Here is a 24,219-nt window from a genome sequence, read left to right as displayed (position 1 = left end):
ATGCTGATGAATTCCACTTTAAAAATGCTTATTCTTAATACCAAGATACAGATTGTGAGATTAAATTATTCTGCAACAGAAGAGTCAACTTGTAGAGAATGAAAAAAGAAAAAAACCAGCTACCAACTAGGACTACAAGCTGGTAGCCTGAATTTGATCTTCACATACATTTTTAGCCTCTGCCCCTGAACAGGGCATTCTCCAGTGCCCCTACTCCTCCTTATGGACCACATGGCATCTGAGTTTGCATCATTTGATAAAGAGGACAATACATACAATCCATGAGGATTTACTCTAATCTGATTTTTAATGAAGTGACCACCTCATCTCAAAGAAGCAAAACAAAAATGATACCTGTAAAAGGCTGAATAATGGCTTCAATGATACCAGGTCCGAATCCTATAAAGATCACCTTATTTGGAAAGAGTCTTTGCAGGCATGGTTAGTTAAGAAACTTGCAATGAGGGGATTATTTTGGATTATATATTGGGGCCCTTAAATGCAATCTCAAGCACCCTTGAAAAAGAGGCAGAGGAAGAATTTTCACAGAGAAGTGAAGATAGAGCAAAGAGAGATTTGAAGATGCTAGCCCTTGAAGATTACAGTGGCATATAGCTACAATCCAAAGAATGTTGAATTCTTCCTAAAGCCTCCAGAGTGAACACACTCCTGCCAACACCTTGACTTTGGCCCAGTGAAACTAATTTTGGACTTGTGCCCTCTAGAATGGTAAGAGAATAAATGTGTATGACAAATAAGAAACTAGAATATAAAACGTATTAATAGAGCTAAGGAAAGAAATTTTAAGAGATTAAAAATTATTGGAATGTTTTAAATGGCATGAAAAACAATAATGAGCAAAGAACCTATAGAAAACAATCTGCAAGAGGTAAAATTTAAAATAAGAGAAAAATCATCCAATATGCAGGTAGGAATAAAGAGATAAAAGTGAGTAGATTGAAGATAAAAACAATGCAGATGCAACAATTTAATTCGTATACCGTAAAAAGAAAATCAAATAATGGAGAAAAAATAGAACTTCAAAGAAAAAAGAAATTAATCCAAAACTGAGTGAAAAGCTGAACTGATGACTGAAAGTGTTCATCAAGTAATAATTTTAGTAGAAAATGATCAATGCCAAAGTAATGATAATGAATTTCAAGAATACAAGAATTTAGAAAAATAACGCATGCCAAAAAATAAAAACAAAAACAAATCAGCCTGGCCTCAAACTTCTTTGTCACATGATATACAATAATGAAGTAATGGCTATAGATGTTGAGAGTAAAGAGGGCTATTCCCATAATTCCTTACCCAGCAAAGCTGGCATGTATATGTGAAGGTAACAGAAAAGACAGCATCAACTATGCCAACACTAAAAAAGTATCATCCAGGGGCGCCTGGGTGGCTCAGTCAGTTAAGTGGCCAACTCTTGATTTCGGCTCAGGTCATGATCTTGGGGTCCTGGGATAAAAGCCCGACATCAGGCTATATGCTCAGCCACAGAGTCTGCCTGTGGATTCTCTCTCCTTCTCCCTCTGACCCTCCCCACACTCAAGCTCTCTTGCTCTCTTGCTCTAACAAATAGATCTTTAAAAAAAAAAAAAAAAGGTATCATCCGTGTACCATTCATGGAAAACCTATTTAAAGGAAGATTAATGCCGGGGTGCTGGGGTGTCAGGGTGTCGGGGTGGCTCAGTTGCCTTGCCCCACATCTGGCTCCCTGCTCAGCAGAGAGTCTGTTTCTCCCTCTCCCTCCCTGCCTGCTGCTCCCCCTGCCCAGGCTCTTGCAGGTGTGTTCTCTCTCTCTCTCAAATAAACAAAATCATTAAAAAAAAAAAAAAAGATTAAAAATGTACAGTGTCCAGTATTGGCAAAGGAGTAAAAAAAATATGCTTCTCATAGGTGGGAGACTAAACTGCCACCTTTCTAAAGGATATGTAGGACACACATTAATTTTAAATGTTGACTTCCATTTAAATAATTTTCTATACTCACATTCTGAAGTGCCCTTCTATTCCAAAAGTATTTTTAAAATAAATGGACTATAAAACAAAATTAAGAAGACCAAACCACCTGCTAAAGATAAACTCTTAAAATACAAAGCTTTTTGTGAAGCTAAAACTATACAAGCCTCCTGGATGCGACTAACAGAGATGGGTAAGAGTCTACATCCTGCAGGGATAGTAACAGAAATTAAAAATGCCCTGTGCAAAGCTGGGATAGAACTCAAGCTCACCGAAACTCATGCCTGGGGTGAAGGGGGTCTGCTGCCTATAAAAGGAGATGGAGGGGCGCCTGGGTGGCTCAGTGGGTTAAGCCGCTGCCTTCGGCTCGGGTCGTGATCTCAGAGTCCTGGGATGAGCCCCGCATCGGGCTCTCTGCTCAGTAGGGAGCCTGCTTCCTCCTCTCTCTCTGCCTGCCTCTCTGCCTGCTTGTGATCTCTGTTAAATAAATAAATAAAATCTTTAAAAAAAAAAAAAAAAAAAAAGAGGAGATGGAAAAAGCTACTTATTACCATAACCTGGAGCTATCGTTTAGATGAAATTAGGTGCCCAGTGAGCAGAAGAGTATAACTCTTTTGGTTTGTGTCTTTTCTTGGAGCGATAAACCTGAACCTGATCTTATCCAGAGTCAGGAACCACACCTCCAATGTAAGACACGCTTTCAGACTGGGCACCCCAGGGCCAAGATGTAGACACATGCAAAAACATGGAAAAGAAGGGTAAAAACAAAGAAAACAAAACAAGAAACTCTATTTAGTAAGAGAACACAAAACCGAAGTCCAAAACACATGAGGAAAAAAAAAAACTGTGATGGACAGCCAACAAAATCAACAATTGTAGGAATTCAAACTAGAAGGAAAAACAACAGTCTGAAAATAAAATGTGTGTTTTGGATCCTTCCAAAATTAAAAAAGATAATAGACTTGAAGAGGAAAAAAATTTAAAACAGTTAGAAATCAAACCAGAATAGGTGGCTATTAGAGACAGCGAGAACCTGAAAATGAGAAAAATATTGAGAAATAAAAACTGAGACACATGAATTCTAGCTGGATAAATCAAGGGGTTAATTAGTAAATTGAAAAATGATACTTAGGAACTGCCTAGAAAATAACACAGAGATTAAAAAGGAATACTGGAAAAGCAATATTCTAAAATATAGGGGTGCCTGGCTGGCTCAGTGGGTAGAAAGTATGATTCTTGATCTTGGGGTTTTATGTTTGAATCCCAAATTGGGGGTAGAGATTACTTAAAAATAAAATCTTGGGGCGGGAGGTGGGAGTTTGGGGGAGTCAGGTGGAGGGTATTAGGGAGGGCACGTATTGCATGGAGCATTGGGTGTGGTGCAAAAACAATGAATTCTGTTATGCTGAAAGAAATAAAAATAAATAAATAAAATCTTAAAAAAAAAACAAAGAAAAGTATAAAAGTTAAATTATTTCTGGAATTGAAGATAATGCATCTTTAGATCAACAATATATTTCAAAGAGTACCTCTATATAGCACAACATACGCACACCTAGGCATAGGGGAATGTGCTCAAGATATCAAGTATGGTAGAACAAATACTAATATTTATTCCATGATTAAAAAACAGGGCTCTGGGGCACCTGGGTGGCTCAGCCCTTAAGCAGCTGCCTTCAGTTCGGGTCCCTGGGATTGAGCCTGCATCAGGCTCCTTGTTCAAGCAGGAAGCCTGCCTCTCCCTCTCCAACTCCCCCAGCTCCCGTTCCCTCTCTGGCTGGGTCAAATAAATAAATAAATAAAACCTTAAAAACACACACACACACACACACACACACACACAAGCAGGGCTCTGTCCTGCATATTATTTTACAACTATTAACGTAATCACTGCTACAAACCCATACAATCTCACTATGATACTATCTCACTATGTCTGTTTAGAACTTATCCAAGGTCACAAGTAAATAGTGGTGACAGGACACAGAAAAGGAATCTTTTTAAAAACTGGTAGAGAGAAAAATTATATACAAAGGCCTAACAACCAGGTAGAAACCAGACTTCTTAGAGATCCAAATTTCATAATACAATGAAATATACTGAAGGTACTAATAGGAAGCAGGGGGTTACCTATTAACCAAGAATTCTTTATTTGCTTAAGAAAAACAGAAAGTAATGTATAAAATATACTTTCAGATAAAAATTACAGACATTACAGGCCATCCTGAAAAGATTACTAAAAGACATACCTTAGCAAGAAGAAAGGTAATTCCAGGAGTGAGATACAAGGAACAGTAAGGACAGTGAAATATTTGGCTGATTAAAGTAGGTATTAAATATAAAAAAGAAAATGAAATCTTTAGGCTACAAAATGAGTAATTGTATAGAGTTATACAGATGATGAAGGAATGTTGTGTTTAATCAAATATCAGCACATAGGAAAAAAAATCACCACATATACAAGGATACAAGCTGCAGTGAATAGGAGTAACAACAAATACAAGATATAAAATAACTATGAAATGTTTAACAAGATTTTTCACACAAACACAGACACACATACACACACCCCCGGAAAATGAGAAGAAATTATTTAAAAATTTATTTCGGAGGAAACTGGGAAAGAATTAAATGCCACCTTTGGAAATTAAGAATTAAAAACATTGATATTAAAATCTCAAAGGATGACAACAGAGTAGAAATAAATGCAATAAATGTAGTTCACTGAGTTGAAGAAATAAAAAAATAAAATTATGTTCACTTCAAAAAACTTAGAACCAAGGGGCGCCTGGGTGGCTCAGTGGGTTAAGCCACTGCCTTCGGCTCAGGTCATGACCTCAGAGTCCTGGGATCGAGCCCCGCATCGGGCTCTCTGCTCAGCAGGGAGCCTGCTTCCTCCTGTCTCTCTGCCTGCCTCTCTGCCTGCTTGTGATCTCTCTGTCAAATAAATAAATAAAATCTTAAAAAAAAAACAAAAAACTTAGAACCAAAGGATGAGGGGGGTTAGGAGAAAAAGAAAATCAAATTCTCCAACAAGTTAAGTAGCATCAATAGTCCACAGAAGTAACTCTAAGAAATGTTAAGAGTTGGACTTTGCAGTGCTTCTGAAAGTCCAAGAACTATTAACTAATCTCTCTGCTGATGACAACTCCTTAGAACATGGCTCTGGTAGTACAAGAGTTCTTTACATATTTATTTCACTGAGAGAATCAGAAAACACCGGTGAAACAATGGCATCTTATTCTATAAGGTACAGATTCATCTCATTTAACAAACGCTCCTCTGGTATCTCATTTTCTAAATATGCCTAAATCATAGCAATCTTTAAATTTGTATATCTTTGGTTAGAGGTAGATAGATGTTTCTTTCCTATGGGGTCTATTAGTTTGCAGCTCATAGGGCTAAGGCCTCTGGAATGTTGTTCTAATCTCCCTCAGGCCTAAAATATTTTCACAGGTTTCTCTAGTTAAATATTCTTGTAATAAAGCTCAATTTTATAGATGAGTCAGTTAAATCAACAACTACTCTTTTTTTTTTTAAAAGATTATTTATTTATTTATTTGACAGAGAGAGAGATCACAAGTAGGCAGAGAGGCAGGCAGAGAGAGAGGAAGGGAAGCAGGCTTCCTGCTGAGCAGCGAGCCCGATGCGGGACTCGATCCCAGGACTCTGGGATCATGACCTGAGCCGAAGGCAGCGGCCTAACCCACTGTGCCACCCAGGCGCCCCTCAACAACTACTCTTAAATTTCTTCTCCAAATATAAGTAACCTGTAAGTTATGAAGATTTATATAGAGTTCTTTTTTTTTTTTTTTAAGATTTTATTTATTTGACAGAGACAGAGAAAGTGAGAGAGCACACAGCAGGGGGAGTGGCAAGCAGAGGGAGAAGCAGGCTCCCCACTGAGCAAAGAACCCAATAAGGGGCTGGATCCCAGAACCCTGGGATCATGACCTGATCTGAAGGCAGACACTTAACTGACTGAGCCACTCCAATGCCCCTATAAAGTTCTTTTGAATAGAAATACTTATTATTAAAAAACCAAACAAACGAAAAACAAATTTTGTAAACTTGGGTTCCAATACTAAAAACATTCACTTAAGTCACATGATATTTTAAATGTTAAATAACGAATCTCATTGTTCTAAAGAAATTATCTTCATCACCTGCTCCTTTAGAAAGTTATATACAAAATATTATAGGCAATGTTTCTGATAAGGGACTGATTATGGTGTTTTAAACCTATCATCCAAGATATAAAATACAAGTACAAACAGTTCCCATTAGTTTACATTACCCTTCTCACAAATTTTGAGTTGGCACTTTTACTGATTGTACTTAAAATCCCACTAACAATTCTAGTCCAATCAGAAGGCCCCAATCTATCAAATTGAATTAGATTTTCTTTGGCAGCGGCATCCCTCATTCCCTGGCTAATTCTAGATCCCTGAAGTAGTCCACTGAGTATGGAGGCACCAGAATAGGTAGGATTCTACGCCTCCAATTTGAAAACCTCATTGCTATTTAAATCTGTGGGATTTTTCCAAAGTATTCTAAGGTGATAAGGGTTTCCCATGCTACCCTGGTTCAAACCTGACGATCTTCAAACCCCGCCCACCCACCAAAAACAATACATGACTATAGTTCAGCTTTAAAATTCCTATACAAAGTTCTGGAAAGAAACTATGTCAAGGGTACCAAACCTCCTTCACTGACATTGTGACTAAAATTTGAAGTTCAGAACGGAGAATTAAAAAAAAAAAAATTCTTATCTTCTACTACACGGTAACATCTCTGCCTTTTCTTTCTTCCCTCTAGGTCTTATTCTCTCCTAAGCAACCTCCAAGTTTCATTCTTCTGTTCGCAAATTCGGTCTCCTTGCAAATTTTACTCCATTTCTATTCCTGTTCTCACCTAGAGAACTTTGTACCTCCCCAACCTGATCAATTTTCTTCTATTTTCCTGTTCTTGCCTTTCTCATCCTTGGGTTTAGGAGAGTAAGAAGGTAGAGTTCAGGCAAGTCAGCTGCTAGGTGAAACATTTCCGTTAACTCATGCAAGCCTGAGTTTGAAAGGTTAGCTATTAGAGCAACACTTTAGGGGAAGTTGAGGGACTAATGAGCAACCCACAGTTCAAAAGGCATTTCTGGATGAGGACTAATGGTACATATTCTTTGAACCTGTAATACAAGTGAAGAGACTGATTCTTGGTCTAAATTTGGATACAGTCTTCCAATTACTGAATTAATTTTTCCTGGTCAGAGGAGGAGGAAACAACCATTATTTAAGCTATATAAGGAGGCACATTATTCATCGTTGGTTATCTCATAAGATACACAAGAAGTTTATAATGGCTAGAAATCACCTGATCAAAAAGTTATTTAGATTGCATTTATATGAAATATCAAAAAAATGTATAGAGACAGAAAGTAGATGAGTGGCTGACAAGGGCTGGGGGAGAGGAGAATGGGGAATGACTGCTAATGAGTGTAAGGTTTCTCTGGAGGTGATGTAAATGTTCTAAAATTAAATTGTGGTTAATGGTTGCACAATTCCATGAACACACTAAAAATTACTGAAAAGCAAACTTAAAGTGGATGAATTTTATACTATGTTGAGTTATATCTCAATAAAGTCATTTAAAAAGACTGCTATGGTTTTCTGTATTTTTATTTTGCATAAAAGATTTTACTTTTTTCAAGATTTTATTAATTTGACAGAGAGAGCCACAGTGAGAGAGGGAATACCAAGCAGGGAGCCCAAAGTGGGGCTCGATTCCAGGACCCCGAGATCGTGACCTGAGCCAAAGGCAGACACTTAACGACTGAGCCACCCAAGTGCCCCCATAAAAAGATTTTAAAAGATGACTACAGAATATATGGTCCAACACATAAAATACTGTATTAAATTTTTTCAAAGATTACTGGAAAACTTCCTCCGCTGCCCAATATTTCTTCACCTTGTAGCTTCAACCAAATACTGACTTCACTCTTCAAATTAAATATTTCTTCCAAATAATCAAATGAATTATAATGCAAAAGACTGTTACTGAGTTAAAAAATACCTAAATTTAAATGCCCTAAATTCAAACCTCAAAAATGAAATTTCAAAAAGCAAACCAAAAGCGACCAAGCAAACCAACCAAAATAAGTCAGATACAGCTCTTCTATGCTAAATAGTATTTCCATGAAGTCCACGACAAAAGTCATTTTTTTCTACAAAACATCATTCAAAAATTGTCTTTGCTGAATTAGGTAAAAACTTACAACTACCCAAACCATAGTCCCTTGTGCAGTAGCCTCAATTTCATATACTAAGCGTAGACAGAGCTTGCCACTTTTGATGTTTCCTTCATGTTTAATGTATCAATATCTTCTAGACATGTACTGTGATATGAATTACATGCTCTATAAGGTAGTCTTCTTAAGTTTTTACAAAGGTATGTACTGCACAATTTTTTTAAAGTTAAACTTTAGGGTGCCTGGGTTGCTCAGTTGGTTGGGTGACTGCCTTCAGCTCAGGTCATGCATGATTTCGGAGTCTGGGGATCGAGTCCCCAGTCTGTTTCTCCCTCTGACCTTCTCCCCTCTCATGCTCTCTCTGTCAATAAATAAATAAAATCTTCAAAAAAAAAAAAAAGTCAGAAGGACGTAATTGCCTGAAAAATATTTAAGCTCAGGGGTGTTTGGGTGGCTCAGTGGGTTAAAGTCTCTGCCTTCAGCTCAGGTCATGATCCCAGAGTCCTGGGATGGAGCCCCACATGGGGCTCTCTGCTCAGCAGGGAGCCTGCTTCCCCCACACCCTCTCTACCTGCCTCTGCCTACTTGTGATCTCTGTCTGTCAAATAAATAAAATTATTTTAAAAAAATTACTAAGCTCAATTTAGTTGGTGGGTTCTACTGACTATAAAAATTAGATACTGACCTATTATCACTAACCACTACAGTGTGAGCAAAACATTGAAAAGGTGTGGAAAGCACAGAGCTATTTAGTTTTTAAAGTTTTCTAAGAATGTTCTACAGTATTCACAATCTCAATTTGCCTCATCTGTTAACTATTTCAAATTTCTGGGCTTTTTTGGTTTTGTTTTGTTTTTAAAGATTTTTATTTATTTATTTGAGAGACAGAGATCACAAGTAGGCAGAGAAAGGTGGAAGCAGAGAAGCCCGATTTGGAGCTTGATCCCAGAACCCTGGGATCATGACCTGAGCGGAAGGCAGAGGCTTTAACCCATTGAGCCATCCAGGGGCCCCTCAAATTTCTGTTTTGAATAACTTGTCTAAAAAAGTGGATTCAATTTCCAGTTTGCTATTTTTTAAACCTTGCATATTTGAGGACTCAAACTCAGACTGACCTAGAAAATAATAACTAACTCCCTTAGCCAGTCCATTCTTTTTCCTTTTGCTTAAAACAAACAAAATCCCCTGCGTGATAGCACATTTTAAAATGTATGCTGGTAACCTGAAAGAGGGGGAAAATAAAACTTATTAAATATTTAAGATGACAAAAGGTTTATTCAAAAACAAAATATGCAGCAGTTTTAAGTATTTTACACATATGAAATGTCACTGCTAGGAAAAAAAAAAAAATCAAGAAGTATTTGCCCCTAAGAGAAAGACTTCTGTCCATACAATCTAACATTTTTCCAAAACAGATTCATTAAATGAGTCCACAAGTTTTGATGAGATGCTTTGTGTATATGGAAAAGGGTACTGGGAAAGTAAGCGGGGGGGGGGGAATATATATATATATATATGTATGTATACACACACACATACACACACGCGCACACACACACACACACACACACATATATCTCTCTACCTCCTGTACTTGATTAGCCACATCTCAAATGACATGACCTAAAATAAGTTTCTTAATTCCCTGCTACTTCTCCTACCCAGCTCCCTGTCTCAGGAAATAGATCTACCATTAGTCATAAGCTCGCAGAATCCTGTATTTCACCCTTATCACAGTATATAAGACCCTGTGAATTCTTCCAATTTTAGATTTTCAGATTCATGAGGGAAGGAATCATGTCTTTTCTATTCATACTACTTTGCGTATGGAGAGTAGGACAAAGGAATGATAGTAGGACAAAGGAAATGATAGCCATCATCATGACTTCTCTCTTGTCAACAGACTCAGGAATTCTTTTCTACCCAGGAAAAAGTATTCCCATAGGAGAGGATCTGCAGACTAACTCTAACCTACTATTTCCATTTTGTTATTCTACAGAATGCATAGTTCTAATATTTAAGATCTCTACAGAAATATAACTGATTTCTAGTAAGAAAACATTGGACTCTAAAGCAAATGTGCAGCTTACCAATTAAAAATCTGATTTTCAGACTGTGTTCATTAATGACTTAAAAGTTTCTTGACATCAAAAAAAAAAAGTTTCTTGACATCATTAGTTGATACTCTCATTACTGAAAAATGCCACATAAGATAGATTAGAGATGACAAAAGAGAAAGATGTAGTTTGACTACATCTAGTAGTCAATGTAGTTAGAGCCTATACATTTTCTTTCCCTGAGCTATTTATTTATTCATCTGATCATCCAATCAATAGTCATGAATGGGTAAATTTCTTGAAGTGTTTTCTATATGGGAAGCAAGGTATAAAGTAATTTGGGAATAATTTCTGAGAGCTAGGAAACCCACTTTCAATGTATTTTAGACAAAAATATCTTTAACTTAGTCTGGGAGTTTTACTATATATAAAATGAATTGATCCCATAAGCACTTAAGGAGCTCCTTATTCTACTGACTATAGCAAACTAGTACAAGATCACACCAGATGGCTGACTAGTTGTTATAGTGCTTGCTTATACCATCAGGACGCATTTACACAGAGAAAAATGAAGATGAGATATGGAGTAACAGAGGGTGTTAAGCAGAAAGTTTTCTGCTGACAGCAGAAAAAACCTGCCACTTCTAAGATCAGCCCCTAACATCCAGAACAGCCTTACTCTCAGCAAGGATAATAATCTACTGCTTTATAAAAAGTGAAAATTTTATTTACCATCTATTTAAATTCTGAAGCATGATGACATACTACAGAGATAGTTTTCTAAAGCCTGGTAAGTTTTGTAATTGTTTGTAAAATAAAAACAACAACAACAAAAACAACGGAAGAGCCACTCCTTACTTATCCTTATCATTAATATTTTCATTTAAGGAATTTGGTAAAGGAAGCTGTAACTTCTGTAGACATGATATCAAATTAAATGCAATTTTCTACCACTCATGCTAAAGAAAAGGAGAAGTGCTAAGAAAAGGGGGGGGGGAGCCAAGGCATTTATTCAAAATCAGTGATGAATTACAGTCTTAAAAATAGCACAATAGTTTCTGAACAACATATTCTTTAAACAAAATAACTAAGCTACATACAGCCTGATTCAAAACAAAATACACACCAAAAAAACCCCATTTACCTATATTCCTGCATGAATGGTCATATCACAGATGAGTAAAAAGAACTAGGTTAAATATAAAATAGATTACCCACGACCTATGCTCTCATAATTTGCTATACTTCTGGTTCACATTCAATTTTCTTTGTCATGTGTTCATCAGAAAATAAGGAGACTATAAGATTAAACAATGAGCTACTAAAAACAAATAAAACCCTATCCTTGCTTTCAAGCACTTTATTTTTAATAAATCTTAATATTGAAGTATTCCATTTATAGTATAAATTCTATTTTAAGCCGAATTAGGTAGCCTGTATTTAAGACCATCTTCTTAAATTCACTAAGAATATAATTTGCATAAAGGACCAATGAAAGCAGTTGTCAGTGGGTTGCAAAGTAACGAATAAGCCTTAAGGCAAAACTGTCTATGACTTGTGGTAATAGCTGCATTACGCCCATATCTTATATTTTTCTGATATTACAAAATTTAATAGTTCTTGGTAAGAAGTTCTAAAGTGAACGGACATAACACATGACACCATACTTTTCAAATTTAGTATACCCTTCCACCTCAGACCTCAACTCAATCACAAGATTCACTCACAGGGTACAATGGAAATGTAGTCATAACCTTCAAAACCAAAGATTTTCTAAACCATCATAACTGCCAATAGTTTCTCTCAGCAGGAGCAATAAAACTGCAGTGTTCCATATATATAATAACAATGAAAAATCCAAGGACTGGAGTTCACTTTCTATTACCAGCTGTGAAGCTTCAGATAAGTAACTTAACCTTTGTCTCAATTTCCTCATCTGCTAAGATCCAAGTAGTAACAGTATCTATCTCATATATAGAGATAGGAAGATTTAAGGAGACTAATAGTATCTATCTCATATATAGAGATAGGAAGATTTAAGGAGACAGTAATTAAAATTTTTCTACAATAATACCTGGCCTACTGCTCAATGTTAGCTGTCATTGTTAGTAGCTAATGTTAAGGCTAGAAAAACTTAAAAGGTGCACAAAGAATCAAATTTATGATTCTGGCCTCATTAGTATCATACTCCAATAAATGGATCTCAGCAACCAGACTGCTCATATAAAACTATCCATTTAAAAAGTCAACAAAGGAAATTTTACCATGCATTTTCCAAATACTGGAATCAGTTTTAACAATTTGATACGGCTTAAAATTTAGCTTTAAGATTTATATGAACATGGACTACTCATATATTAGATACTTGTTTTGGTTCAAATGAAATCAGGTGAGCATATCTCCCTTCTTTAACTAATACAACGTCTCATTTCTGTGACTCCACAACTCCCATTTAAAAGGTTGTCTAGTTCACAGTATCTGCAAACATAACTCTGGAAAGAGATGAAAGTCTATGGAATGTCCTATTAAACCTCAAAGTGAAAACACTGGAAATTAAAGTGAAACCTTTAGGTCTAGAATCAATCAACCTAATTTTCTATACCAGCATTAAGAACTCTGCCACATTTCTGATATGTATTAATCTTCACACTTAAATATCCAGGTTCAACCAAAATAATATACAGGAAGAAAAGTCAGAAATGTCTGCTACCTGAAAGCTCTGAACTTTTTCTACCACTTCCTACAACAATCACTTCCACTTGCAGGTAGATTTTGTCTAATATTTACAAAATATCTGAGTATCTACTATCCACAAGGCACTGTGGTAAGTTTTGAGGATAATAAAAAGCTACTGTATCTTCCCCTTCAGAATTTTATAAGTTGAACACACAGTTATAATTAGAACACAAATACCTAGCAATAAAGCATACAACTAAAGCCATACAAGTAATACAATAGATACTGCCATAGAAGTACAGATGAAACACTATAGATCAGAGAAGGTACTGTGAAAGAAAAAATATTATAAATGAGCTTTGATAGAGGGGAAAGCAAAAGCTAGAAAAAGAAGGGCAAGGATTCCAACCTACCAATTAGCATGAACAACAATCCACTGAGATAAAAGGACAAGGTATGTTCCACACAGAGATGGCAAAGTGTACTGGTTTGGTTGAAATTGATGTGTCCTGGGACGCCTGGGTGGCTCGGCAGGCTAAGCATCTAACTTGTGATTTTGGTTCAGGTCCTGATCTAATGGGTCCCAAGACTAAGTCCCACCCCCCCACCCCCCCACCCCTGTCTGCTTGAAATCCTCTCCCTCTGCCCCTCCCCCCACTCACTCTCCTCACTCTCCCCAAAGCAAATAAACAAAACTTTTAAAAAAGAGAGAGGGGCACCTGGGTGGCTCAGTGGGTTAAACCTCTGCCTTTGGCTCAGGTCATGATCTCAGGGTCCTGGGATCGAGCCCCAAGTTGGGCTCTCTGCTCGGCGGGGAGCCTGCTTCCCCCCTCTCTTTCTGCCTGTCTCTCTGCCTGCTTGTGAACTCTGTCAAATAAATAAAATCTTAAAAAAAAAAAAAGAGAGCGAGAAATAGATCAATCTTCAATTATGGAAAGTGTCAAAACCCCAGCAAAGTATTCTAAACTTTATCCTAGATGAAAAGGGAATCACAAGTATATCAAGCAGAGAAATAATATGATACAGTTTTTTAGAAGGAGTCTGTGATGGTTTATTGAATGGGGAAGGGAGATGCAGTACAAAATAAAAGTGGAAAGACCAGCTGGAGTGCTAAAACCAATGGTCTGGGTATGAAGTGATTAAGATCTGTACTATTCTAATACAATTTTTCAAACTTAAGTAACACAGGATCCACCTGTAAAGCCTTAATACTTTCTATATAAAGACTATTTTTTATAAGATCTGAATTAATTACAATTTAGTTTTCTTACTTTCTCTTCCCTTTTTTCCATAACAGTATCTTCCTGCCCATTTCTAATCACAAACTGTAACTTCTCTTCAAAATACCAACCCCCCTCTTTCTTCACTTACTCATCATTCTAGTCTGAACATTCACCTTTGCTTTTATTACTCTTTATCCTCTATTTAACCATCTCTTCCCACCTAACAATTAACTACAAACCAATCACCTCTCTAGCTTCATACAGTCAAATAAAGCTGCTCAAATTCAACTTTCTCTTCCACTACCTCTTAATGTTTAACTTTTATTTATAAATTCTATATGCCTACAACCTTTGTAACTTCTAAAGTCTCTACCCAATCTCTGACAGTATGATTTCCAGGCTCACTGCTAAAACTGTACTCAAAGACTCACACTCTGTTGTTTCTATTCCTGTATCTCAAGATTTCACAAACTCAAAAGCAGCTACTATTTATTTAGTACTTTCTTCATGGTAGAAAACGTCAAGTATTTTACACAATCATTTCACTTAATCTTCAAGAATACCTTATAAGGGGCGCCTGGGTGGCTCAGTTGATTAAGCAACTGCCTTTGGCCCAGGTCATGATTCTGGAGTTTCAAGATCTAGTCCTGCAAAGGTCTCCCTACTCAGCAGGGAGTCTGCTTCTCTCTCTCATCCTTCCCCCTCTCATGCGGTTTCCAATAAATAAATAAAATCTAAAAAAAAAAAAAAAAAAGAATACCTTATGAGAAAGGCTTTCCCATAAGACAGATAAATATGAGGCTTAGCGAAATCGAGGAGCTTGTCCAAAATCACCCCACTAGGAAATTGTATCACCTCCTCTCTAAAGCCTTTAATGTATGTACTTAGAAACATTACTCTTAGTCCTTCATTAAGGACATCAACCATCTGAGAATTTAATATTGATTCCATTCCTCAATTTAAACAACGATAGTTGAAGACATAAAACTGTTTAGCTCTGCTGACTTTGGAAACTTTAGGGAATGAGAAAATGAACTCCAGGAACTTCTTAAATCTTTTTGGAATGTTTCAGAAGAGACTGAAACATTGGAAGGCTTAATTTATACATAAATTTATAAGGTGTCTTTTAATTCTAGGAATCTGAATCTTAGTGTTAACCTTCAGATTCTCAATTTTTGATTCCTAGGAACAAGAAGGATATTCTATTTGGGAAAAATTCACTCAGGAATATTTTGAAAATAACTTCATATCTACACAGTTCTGATCTTGGCATGTTAACTTAGATTCTCTGAGTCTATATTTCTTCACTTGTAATAGAGAAATAACATCATATACTTTAGAGGATTGTGGGGAAAATTAAAGCCTGACAAATGGTTAATACACTGTGACTTTGGGGCGCCTGGGTGGGTCAGTTGCCTAGGTGGCTCCGTCGTTAAGTGTCTGCCTTCGGCTCTGGTCATGATCCCAGCATCCTGAGATCGATCCCCATACCGGCTCCCTGCTCCGTGGGAAGCCGCTTCTCCCTCTCCCATTCCCCCTGCTTGTGTTCCCTCTCTCGCTCTGTCGAAAAAGTAAATAAAACCTTAAAAAAAAATACACTTTCACTATATCTTTATTCTGTATCTAGAAGTAGTTTGTTCTCATAGGATTTTAATTCAAATCATATCACCTACAAAAATTCTTTCAATCCAGATCCTAAATACGAATAGTACATAAATTTGGTCAATGGATTCCAAATAAACATATTTAGAATTATAAAAACTCAAGCTCCCTCCCTTATTGTTCAAGGAATGTTTAAGACACCTCTAATTTCATAAACACAGTATCAGTAGTCTACTTTACTAATACACATTAAGATCTAGCACTTTTCTCTCAGTTTTTAAAAAAAATTCTAAAGTCTATTACATTTTAGATAAAGGTATTCAGAAGCTCACCTCTCTTAATCGTTTCCTTTCTCTAGCTCCTCCTACCTGCCTCAGCAAAAGAAAAGCTAGGTAAAGAGATTATCTAGGTAGTACAGAGATAGCTAGGACATGCAAAGGTCAAAATCATCAAGGAATAAATTCTGTAGATTCAATAAAATATGAAATTGTTATTTGCGTAATATGAAGTACATTTGAGAGCAAAAGAGGGCTCCTGGGTGGCTCAGTGGGTTAGGCCTCTGCCTTTGGGCTCGGGATCAAGCCCTGGGGGCTCTCCGCTCTGCAGGGAGCCTGCTCCCCCTTCTCTCTCTCTACCTGCCTCTCTGCCTACTTGTGATCCCTCGCTGTCAGATAAATAAATAAAACCTTAAAAAAAAAAAAAAAAGAAAGCAAAAGAAGAATATAATCAACCTTTTGATTTTTATATAAATTTAACCCAAGCTTCTTTTATATAAGGGTGGTTAGTAATCCCAGCTAGAAATTCAGGGAATTTCTTGGCTAACAGTGCAATAATAAATGAAGCAACTGAATTTTAAAAATTTGTCACCAACATTATTCGAAATGAAAGAACACATTCTGGCATAAAGTTACCACCAAAGGTACAGGAGGGTGCAAATTTTACCTAGTTACCTCACACCTTCCCCTCACCCAAGGTCCACATATTTCACAGGCCACACCTTGTTTTATCTTAACTTTTTTTTTTAAGATTTTATTTATTTATTTGACAGAGAGAGACACAGTGAGAGAGGGAACACAAGCAGGGGAGTGGGAGAGAGAGAAGCAGGCTCCCCACTGAGCAGGGAGCCCCATGTAGGACTCTATCCTGGGACCCTGGGATTATGACCTGAGCAGAAGGCAGACCCTTAACTGACATAGCCACCCAGGAGCCCCACTTCTTGTTTAACTCTTATAGGACTCCACTTCAGCCGACTTTCTTACTTGGCTGCCTCCCTTCTTTGATCTAAGGATGTAAAGTAATCCTTAGATTATTTTACAGTACCACTCAAGAGTCAGGTGCCCAGGCAAGAGTTAGATAATCATGGGAGGGAGGTCATCAAAATATCACCCTCTAATTATCACAGACTTACACTTTAAGAAATTAATTCAGCTCTCATGGGTGAGCATTTCAGGGACAACAAGCTCCCTGTGGGCATATGTCAGTCTTCAGTTTTAAATTATTAAATAAATCAGCATTCACAGCTGAGCCAAAATCAGCTACACATTCTATTAGCTACTATAATAGTGTAAGTATAATGTGAACAAATTCAAAGACTGTTTTAAGTTTTTGGTAACTGCTTAGCAATGTTTACCATGTAACAACATGATGTTGCTATAGAGTTCTTTGAAAAAAATTAGGCATTAGGAAACAAATTTTCAGACAAAGGTTTATTAACAAGTCAAGATAAGCAAGACCCAGCTTGAACTCACAGAAATATCTTCATAATGTGTTCTTATAATGCCCTTCACATCAAACTACGAAGGGTCCTGTGCTTATTCAAACCTGCAGTTTCATCCACCCTTTATTTCTTGTGGAATCCCCATCCTTCTTCCTCCCAAGAGTTTTTCTAGACTTCCCAATCCCAACAGAAAAATCAATAAAGCCTATCTACAGGAGTATCATCCCTAAAGATCAATTATCAACTTAAAATTCTTTTAAGGAAGACACTTACTTTTAAATAACATGCAGATTTAGAATACTGAAACATCTAAGTGCCTGACATATACTTGGCATTTGGTCAAGGCATACTGAATAGACAGTGTTAACTGATTAAGAAAATTTAGTAACTGGCCAGGCATTTGATAATACAGTATACCACTATGCTTTACTGATTTGTAAACTGAGACTCAAACGGTTAAAAAGGACTTGTCCATGGACACAGATATTTTGGAGCACAGCCATGATTAAACAATTCTTATCTCCGAGTACAATGTTCCCTTCAACAGGTTATACTGTAATTATGGTCATCACTCTAGCCCTTCAAACCGAAATATAAAAAGATACAACCTGTGTTTAAAAAAAAAAAATGTCTAAAGAAATTTATGTAAATTTCCACCAAAAAAGAAAAAAACACTTTTTTAAAGCAGGCTCCAAGCCCAGCATAGCCTCCAAGGAGGGGCTTGAACTCACAACCCCGGCATCAAGACCTGAGCTGAGACCAAGAGTCAGAAGCTTAACCAACTGAGCCACTCAGGTGCCCCTAAAAAAGACATTTTAATGACTAGCATTCAACCCTGTTACTTTGCAAATATATACTGAGGTAGCTAGCCAAACTTCCTGCTCTTACATACCTCTCCCATAACAAATTACTTCACTAATGTGAAAAATGTTTGATATCAAATCAAAAACGTCTTCAGTAACTTCCATGTACACTTCTCATTAGTTTCAATAATGTGTCACTGCAGCAACTTGCAGCTTAAAAGTAATCATCTCTACATGATTCAATGTTTATTCAGATATACAAGAGTCACACATAAGAACAGAACTACAACATCAGGCAAGGAATGTTACTTTGTGCTTCAACTTATTTACTGACAAAGAAACATTAAATCAAGGGTAACATCTATGATTAGAAAATAGGCAGTGGGGTGGGTCACCACCTTCCTAATCAATTTTCTAATCTGTAAAGTGTTACAGAAATACAGTATTTGTAAAAGACCCAATATGTAAAAAATATAAAAGTTATAATAGTGAAATTGTTCCAGTTGAAGAGGAATTGGCAAGTAAGCCCTGCGAACTCCTATGAGCTCTGGAACCCCTATGGCTCAGCAGAGTACCATTTAAATAAATAAATACCCCCTTACTTTTCAGAGCTCTTTGCATCTAAAAACTGATTGTGTTTAAAATCCCACCATGCAAGTCTGAAAAGATTAAGCCTCTTCCTCCAGAACAATTTTTGAAATTTTTTTAATTTCTTTCAACAATGTCAAAATCACCTACTCTGGAAAAGTAATACCTATATCCCATTGATTTTCACACCTCCCATCACTCTTTCAATCCCTTCTTAAAATTCATTACGCTCATTAGTGCAACTTGCAGAAAATTCAGGGGTGGGGATGGGGGCGGCGCATGTATTTCTTGGCTTGGACAACTTAAGTATGACCTTTGTGGATTTGTAAGTACCATGCGGTGCTTGAGAAGGGAGAAGGGAAAATACCTCAGGTGATGAAATTTTCAAAACGTATCTAAACTGCGGTTGGTAAAAGGTTCTCCACAGCCAGCTGTCTTTCAAGAGAATACTTAAATCTACAAGCAGAACAGAACCATACCTCAACCACCAAACTCTAAGAACTTCATCACACAATTCACACAGTTAAAATACAAGAAATCAGTGTGATTTACTTCAATGGATTTGTTCGATGCCTTAATAATGAATGAACTGGAGGTATCATCGACTTGAGTTCTTAAGGAGCCTCACTCTCAGCTTAGACCCCTGAAGCAAATCCTCCAGAATTTGGAGCCTCGAGGCCAAGTCCGGTCCAAAGGAAGCCTACCCCCTTCTTCCTCCAGGCCTCCCTCCCAGGGGTTGGAGCCCTGGGCGGCCCTGCGGGAAGGGGCGCCGCGACGCCCCACTCCTCGCTCGGGAAAAGTTCCGCCCGCCGTTCTCGGGCCAGGCTGCTCTGGGGCCCTCGCCCGCGCCACCGCCACACACACTCGCCCGGCGTCGGCGGCGGGAGGGTCGCGCCCCCTCCCCGCGCCGCTGCCGCCACCAACACCCCGCCCCCGCCTCCCCGCCGCCACCGCCCTCGCTGAGCGTTAACCCCTTGCGGCCCGCCGCCCGGCTTCGGGGAGGAGGCCGGGCCAGGGGGTGGAGTTGTCGTGTCTCCTCCCGGGAGCGCCCGGGCAGACGCCCGGCTTGTTTACAGGCCCCAGGCCCAGGCCTGGCCGCCACCGCCGCCGCGCAGGCCCGCCCGCCCGCCCGCCCTCGGCCCGAGCGTCGCGCTTACCCGGAGCAGCCGCGGGCGGGCAGGTCCCTGGTCGGCCAAGGCAGCGGCGGCGACGGCGGCCGGGGAGGGGGCTGGAAGGGGGTCACCGCGGCGGCTGCCGGCCAGGTCAGGCCGGGGGAGGGGGCGGAGGAGGGGAGGAGCCGGGCTGCGTCCGGGCCCCCGGCTCTCGGCGCCCTCGCGGCTCAGATCATCCGGGCGTTGGAGCGGGAGGCGGAGAGCGGGTCCCGGAGGAGGAGGAGGAAGAGCCGAAGACTCATCGCTTTCGCGCCCCACCTGCCTGGCGCCCCCCCACCCCCCCTCCCCAACCACCCGTTCCGGCGCTGCAGCCGCCCGAGCACCCGAAGCTGCGGGCCGGGCCGGCGCCGAGACCACTGCTCCCTCGCTCCCGCGCGCGCTCCCGCCCCTAGCGCCGCCGCCGCCGCCGCCTCGAGCGCGTCCCCGCGCAGTCGCGCTCACGAAGGCGCCGTGCGGCCCCTCCCCGACTCCTCTGTCCGCCCCGCCCAGCGGGCTCGGCGGCCGCTACAGCTGCGGCGCGGCGGAGCAGCTGCAGAGACCCGGATGTCGTTGGGCAGGAACTGCGGCGAGGGCCAGCAGGCGGGGGAGGGGCAGCCGCAGATGACATCACTGCCCTACCCAGTTTCTCTCGCCGCAGCCCCCTCGGCCCAAGGCCGAGGCCGAAGGGAGCATCCGAATCCCGGATCGGAACCGGGACTGGAGCTTTTATGCCCCCGGCCCGGGGGCTGGACAGGGTGCGTGAGTTGTAAGGAGGCCCGGACCTCGAGAGCTTCTCCAAACTCGGCAATCTGTCGAGCCAGGACTCGGGAGCTCCCCCTAGGGCGTCGGCTCCTCCCGCCCCGGCGCTTCCACTTGTCTTAAATACACACCCCACTCCCTGCAAAGACGCAGTTCTCAGAACCTGGAGGACCGGCCCCGTGCTTTCCACCTCTCTCGGACGCTGCTGCGGCCTAGTTGCCGCCCAGTTGCCGCGGCTAGAACACACTGTTGCACCAGGCAGCCGCCAGACCCCCTCTCTTCCGGGGCCCCAGGCCTCTGGAGCCACCCTAGCCAGCGACCCCGGGAGCTTCACGCAGGTGCCCCTACCACACACCTCTCGTCCCGAAGGGCAGCAACACCCTACCACCACCCACCCACACGCGAGTGCAACTGATACACGCACGGGGCACATGTTCTGAGTTTCTGGCACGTTTTCCATTCGTAGCTCATAGGATTCCACATTGTATTTATTTGCACATGTTAGTCACGTGATTCTGTCACAGGGGACCTCCAACGACCTCCTGCAAGGTTTAAGGAACGCAAGATTTTTCTTGAGAATAATCAGAAACGTAACAGCTGCTCCTATTAAGAGTTAGAGATCAAGTGAACCTAATTGAAACTGCATACGAAGGCGGCCAAAATCCAGTTTAGCTAGCTGGACTACAGAAAACCGACCCACGCTGTTTGCAGACGCCGGGATAGAATGACAACCCTAGGCGACCAATGAATCTGAACCGGGAGCAGTACATCACCAGCACGATTTCCCATTGGCTGGGGTGTCTTTCCCTCTCTCGTCAGAGACTTAACCTGTTCACGGATTTGACCTATACCACACTGGCTGCAAAAGAAATTTAAAAGAAAAATCCGTGTTTTAAAAAATGGTCGCGTATATATAAAGAAAAACCCAAATAGTTCAGTGTAGGAGGCAAGTAATTTAAAAAGAACACCTGAAAATATTAGTCAAGTTGGGTTCTGGCCAATAAAGAGGTAAACTTGCGATGAGGCCTCTCTATTTTAATCTCAGGAACTCACTGTAGCAATTTATACCCTGTTACTTTGTATATCCTAAAAGCACTTTGTTGCCCCAACTCTTAGATCAAAAGCAATCTGTTTATTCTTTCTGTCATTCAGCGAACACTTAGCTGTTTTTGAAGCTGTGAAAGCCATCTCCAATTTTTTCTGCATGACTGTTTTGGGAAGATTCTGTTCCTTTCACATTCAGGCCTGGAATCTGACAACAGGATAAAATAGTTTCACCAAACAGTCACTGGCTGGCCAATTCTTCAAGACACCCAAAAATCACTCTACCCAATATCTATGGCGTTAGAATTTCTTAGAGTAAGAGGAAGATGGATCTTTTCCAGTTATACAACGTGAAAATAAAATTCATTTATGCACTTGATCCCAGTATCATCTGAGGACACATTTCCTAATTACTTCTCCTTATGCTTGCCAAAATGGGGGAAATTAGATCAAAGATCTTTGAAACTGTGCCGTATTGAAATCCTTAATACTTAAGACAAGTAACAGCATGATTAGCATGCTGGTGGACTCATTACAATTGTGAAATTAAAAAGCCCATGTGGCAACCACTATTTTGAAGTGCCCCTGGAAAGCAAACTTTCTTATTCCTAAGGCAGAGCCTGGGTAGCCAATGACAGTAGAGGACAATAGAGAACTTGAAGGACTAGCTTATCTTTCTGCTTCCTTCCTTTAGGCTTCCATATCTTTGTCTCTCTGTGCTATACTTGTAAGAGAATCTGGGTCAATTATAGCAGAAAAGGCAGAAGGATAGAAAATAAGAGCATAGAGAGACTTTTAAGGAGGCCGCACAGTGTGCCACAGACTACTGATAAGGCTGTACCTTCCTACTATTTCTCTTTTCTAGATACAGTTTGCGGGGGCATTTTGATATGAACTAGGAAATTCGTGGGTTATAAGGTAACATTTTCAAGTTTGGGACGAAGTTATCTTAATATTGTCTGAATAAATATGCTTGATATTATAACATTCCCTTCCTTATTATTATATTAAGTATTATGTTCCCGAAATGTTTTGCTGTAGACAAAACCCAACTGTTTAGAAAGGAGAAAAGGACATTGAAAAAAGAGGGTTAAAATTTTTTTTGTTTGAACTACAGGGGGCCTCCTACATGTATTTGGGTTGTTCATAGTGAATTTCTGTGAAACCTCAGTGAGAACATATTCTCATAATTGTATTTTAGTAATTCTTACAGGTATATTGTAAAACTATCGTGCTCTGCTTTGGAAATCTGTTTACATTTCAATTACCAAAGAGGAGGAGGATTTTCTGATAGATTTGCTTTCAAGTCCTGAATTTAACTGTGTGCTATCAGCTTAGTAATTGGGAGGCCTGGCATGAGGAGGAGGCTGAGGTGAGGAGTCTGAAGCTTAATCTGGTTAGCCATACTCTCTCCTCTTTTCCTCGATAATCACAGTTAAAAGTGAAGGTTACATTACTTGTTACCAAATAGCTATTGTGAATCAATCCAGGAGGGTCACCCTTGAGACAGCCTGGCTTAGGCCTCTCAAAATAAATGTCAACAATTTAAGTGACCCCTCCAGGGAGTACTGGAGAATTCCCCTCACCTGAGCCGTCCACCCTTTCACACTGAGTCAGTCACTACTCAAGAGTCACAGAGCCAAGCAGAACAGAGTTTCAACTCTGCCTGCCTCCTCCACCTTCACTACCTGTTCCACGTGTCTTTTTCCCAAATATCCTCTTCATATGTCCTCCTCTTCTCTCTTTTCTCCTTATCACTCTTCTCCCTTTCTTCTGTTCTTTCTTAGTCCCCTTTGTCCTTCTTTTCCCCATTCTTCTCTTCTCACTTTTCCCTAGCTTAGTCCAAATAACCCACTTTCTCCTGAAGTAGTACATTTCAGTGGATAGTGCCCCAAATTAATTTTGTTGGTGGGGGGTGTGCCCCCCACCCTGGCCCTCTTCCCTCCATCCTTCCCCTCCCCCCCCAACCATATAAGGTACCGAGAAACTTAGGTCTTTAAAGTTCTGTCACAGAATGAAAAGGATTAGAAAATCCTGTGCTGTGTGACATCACTGAGGCAGCTTTGTCAGGTGGAGCAGATGGGAACTAGCAGTCTTGTATTGTCCCTGTGACTCCTCCTGGACCTTTTAGGAGAAATGTGGGTCACCATGAACACCACAGGCCAAGTCCTAGGAAGTCTTCAGAGTAGGTCTCACCTCAAGAGAACTGTATATGGACAGCCCCACAACGTTGGTGCATTGCCTTTCAGGCAAATTCACTTGTTCAGTAGATAGTTATTGGATGCTAGGCTGGTAGTAGATAAGGACATGACTAGGCAAAAAGTCCCACCCTCAAGGAGCCGATATTATAATCAGGGATATAGACAAAGAAGCAAACAAATAAGGAAATTAAGA

General features: G+C 40.0%; 1 protein-coding gene across 3 annotated transcripts in view; it reads right to left on the bottom strand.

Annotated features, from left to right (window-relative positions):
* The window catches only part of PPM1A (protein phosphatase, Mg2+/Mn2+ dependent 1A), a 42,240-nt gene extending 18,446 nt beyond the window's left edge, over nucleotides 1–23,794 (bottom strand). Inside the window, exons 1-2 of one of the 3 annotated variants that reach the window (XM_047735948.1) lie at nucleotides 20,029–20,172; nucleotides 19,239–19,327 (exon numbers count right to left, since the gene is read on the bottom strand). Coding sequence is in view for 1 of the 3 variants with exons in the window: in XM_047735946.1 (XP_047591902.1) it covers nucleotides 23,514–23,700 (187 nt within the window). In the remaining 2 variants the exon portion in view is untranslated. Of the gene's footprint in view, nucleotides 1–19,238; nucleotides 19,328–20,028; nucleotides 20,173–23,513 lie in introns of those variants that run through there. The other 2 variants (XM_047735946.1, XM_047735947.1) reach the window with 2 other exon arrangements.
* Between the last annotated feature and the right edge of the window lie 425 nt (nucleotides 23,795–24,219).

The sequence above is a fragment of the Lutra lutra genome, chromosome 7 (genome assembly GCF_902655055.1).
Source record: "Lutra lutra chromosome 7, mLutLut1.2, whole genome shotgun sequence".
Taxonomy (NCBI): domain Eukaryota; kingdom Metazoa; phylum Chordata; class Mammalia; order Carnivora; family Mustelidae; genus Lutra; species Lutra lutra.
Note: the sequence above shows the minus strand (reverse complement) of the source record. Positions and strands in the feature narration are given on the sequence as shown.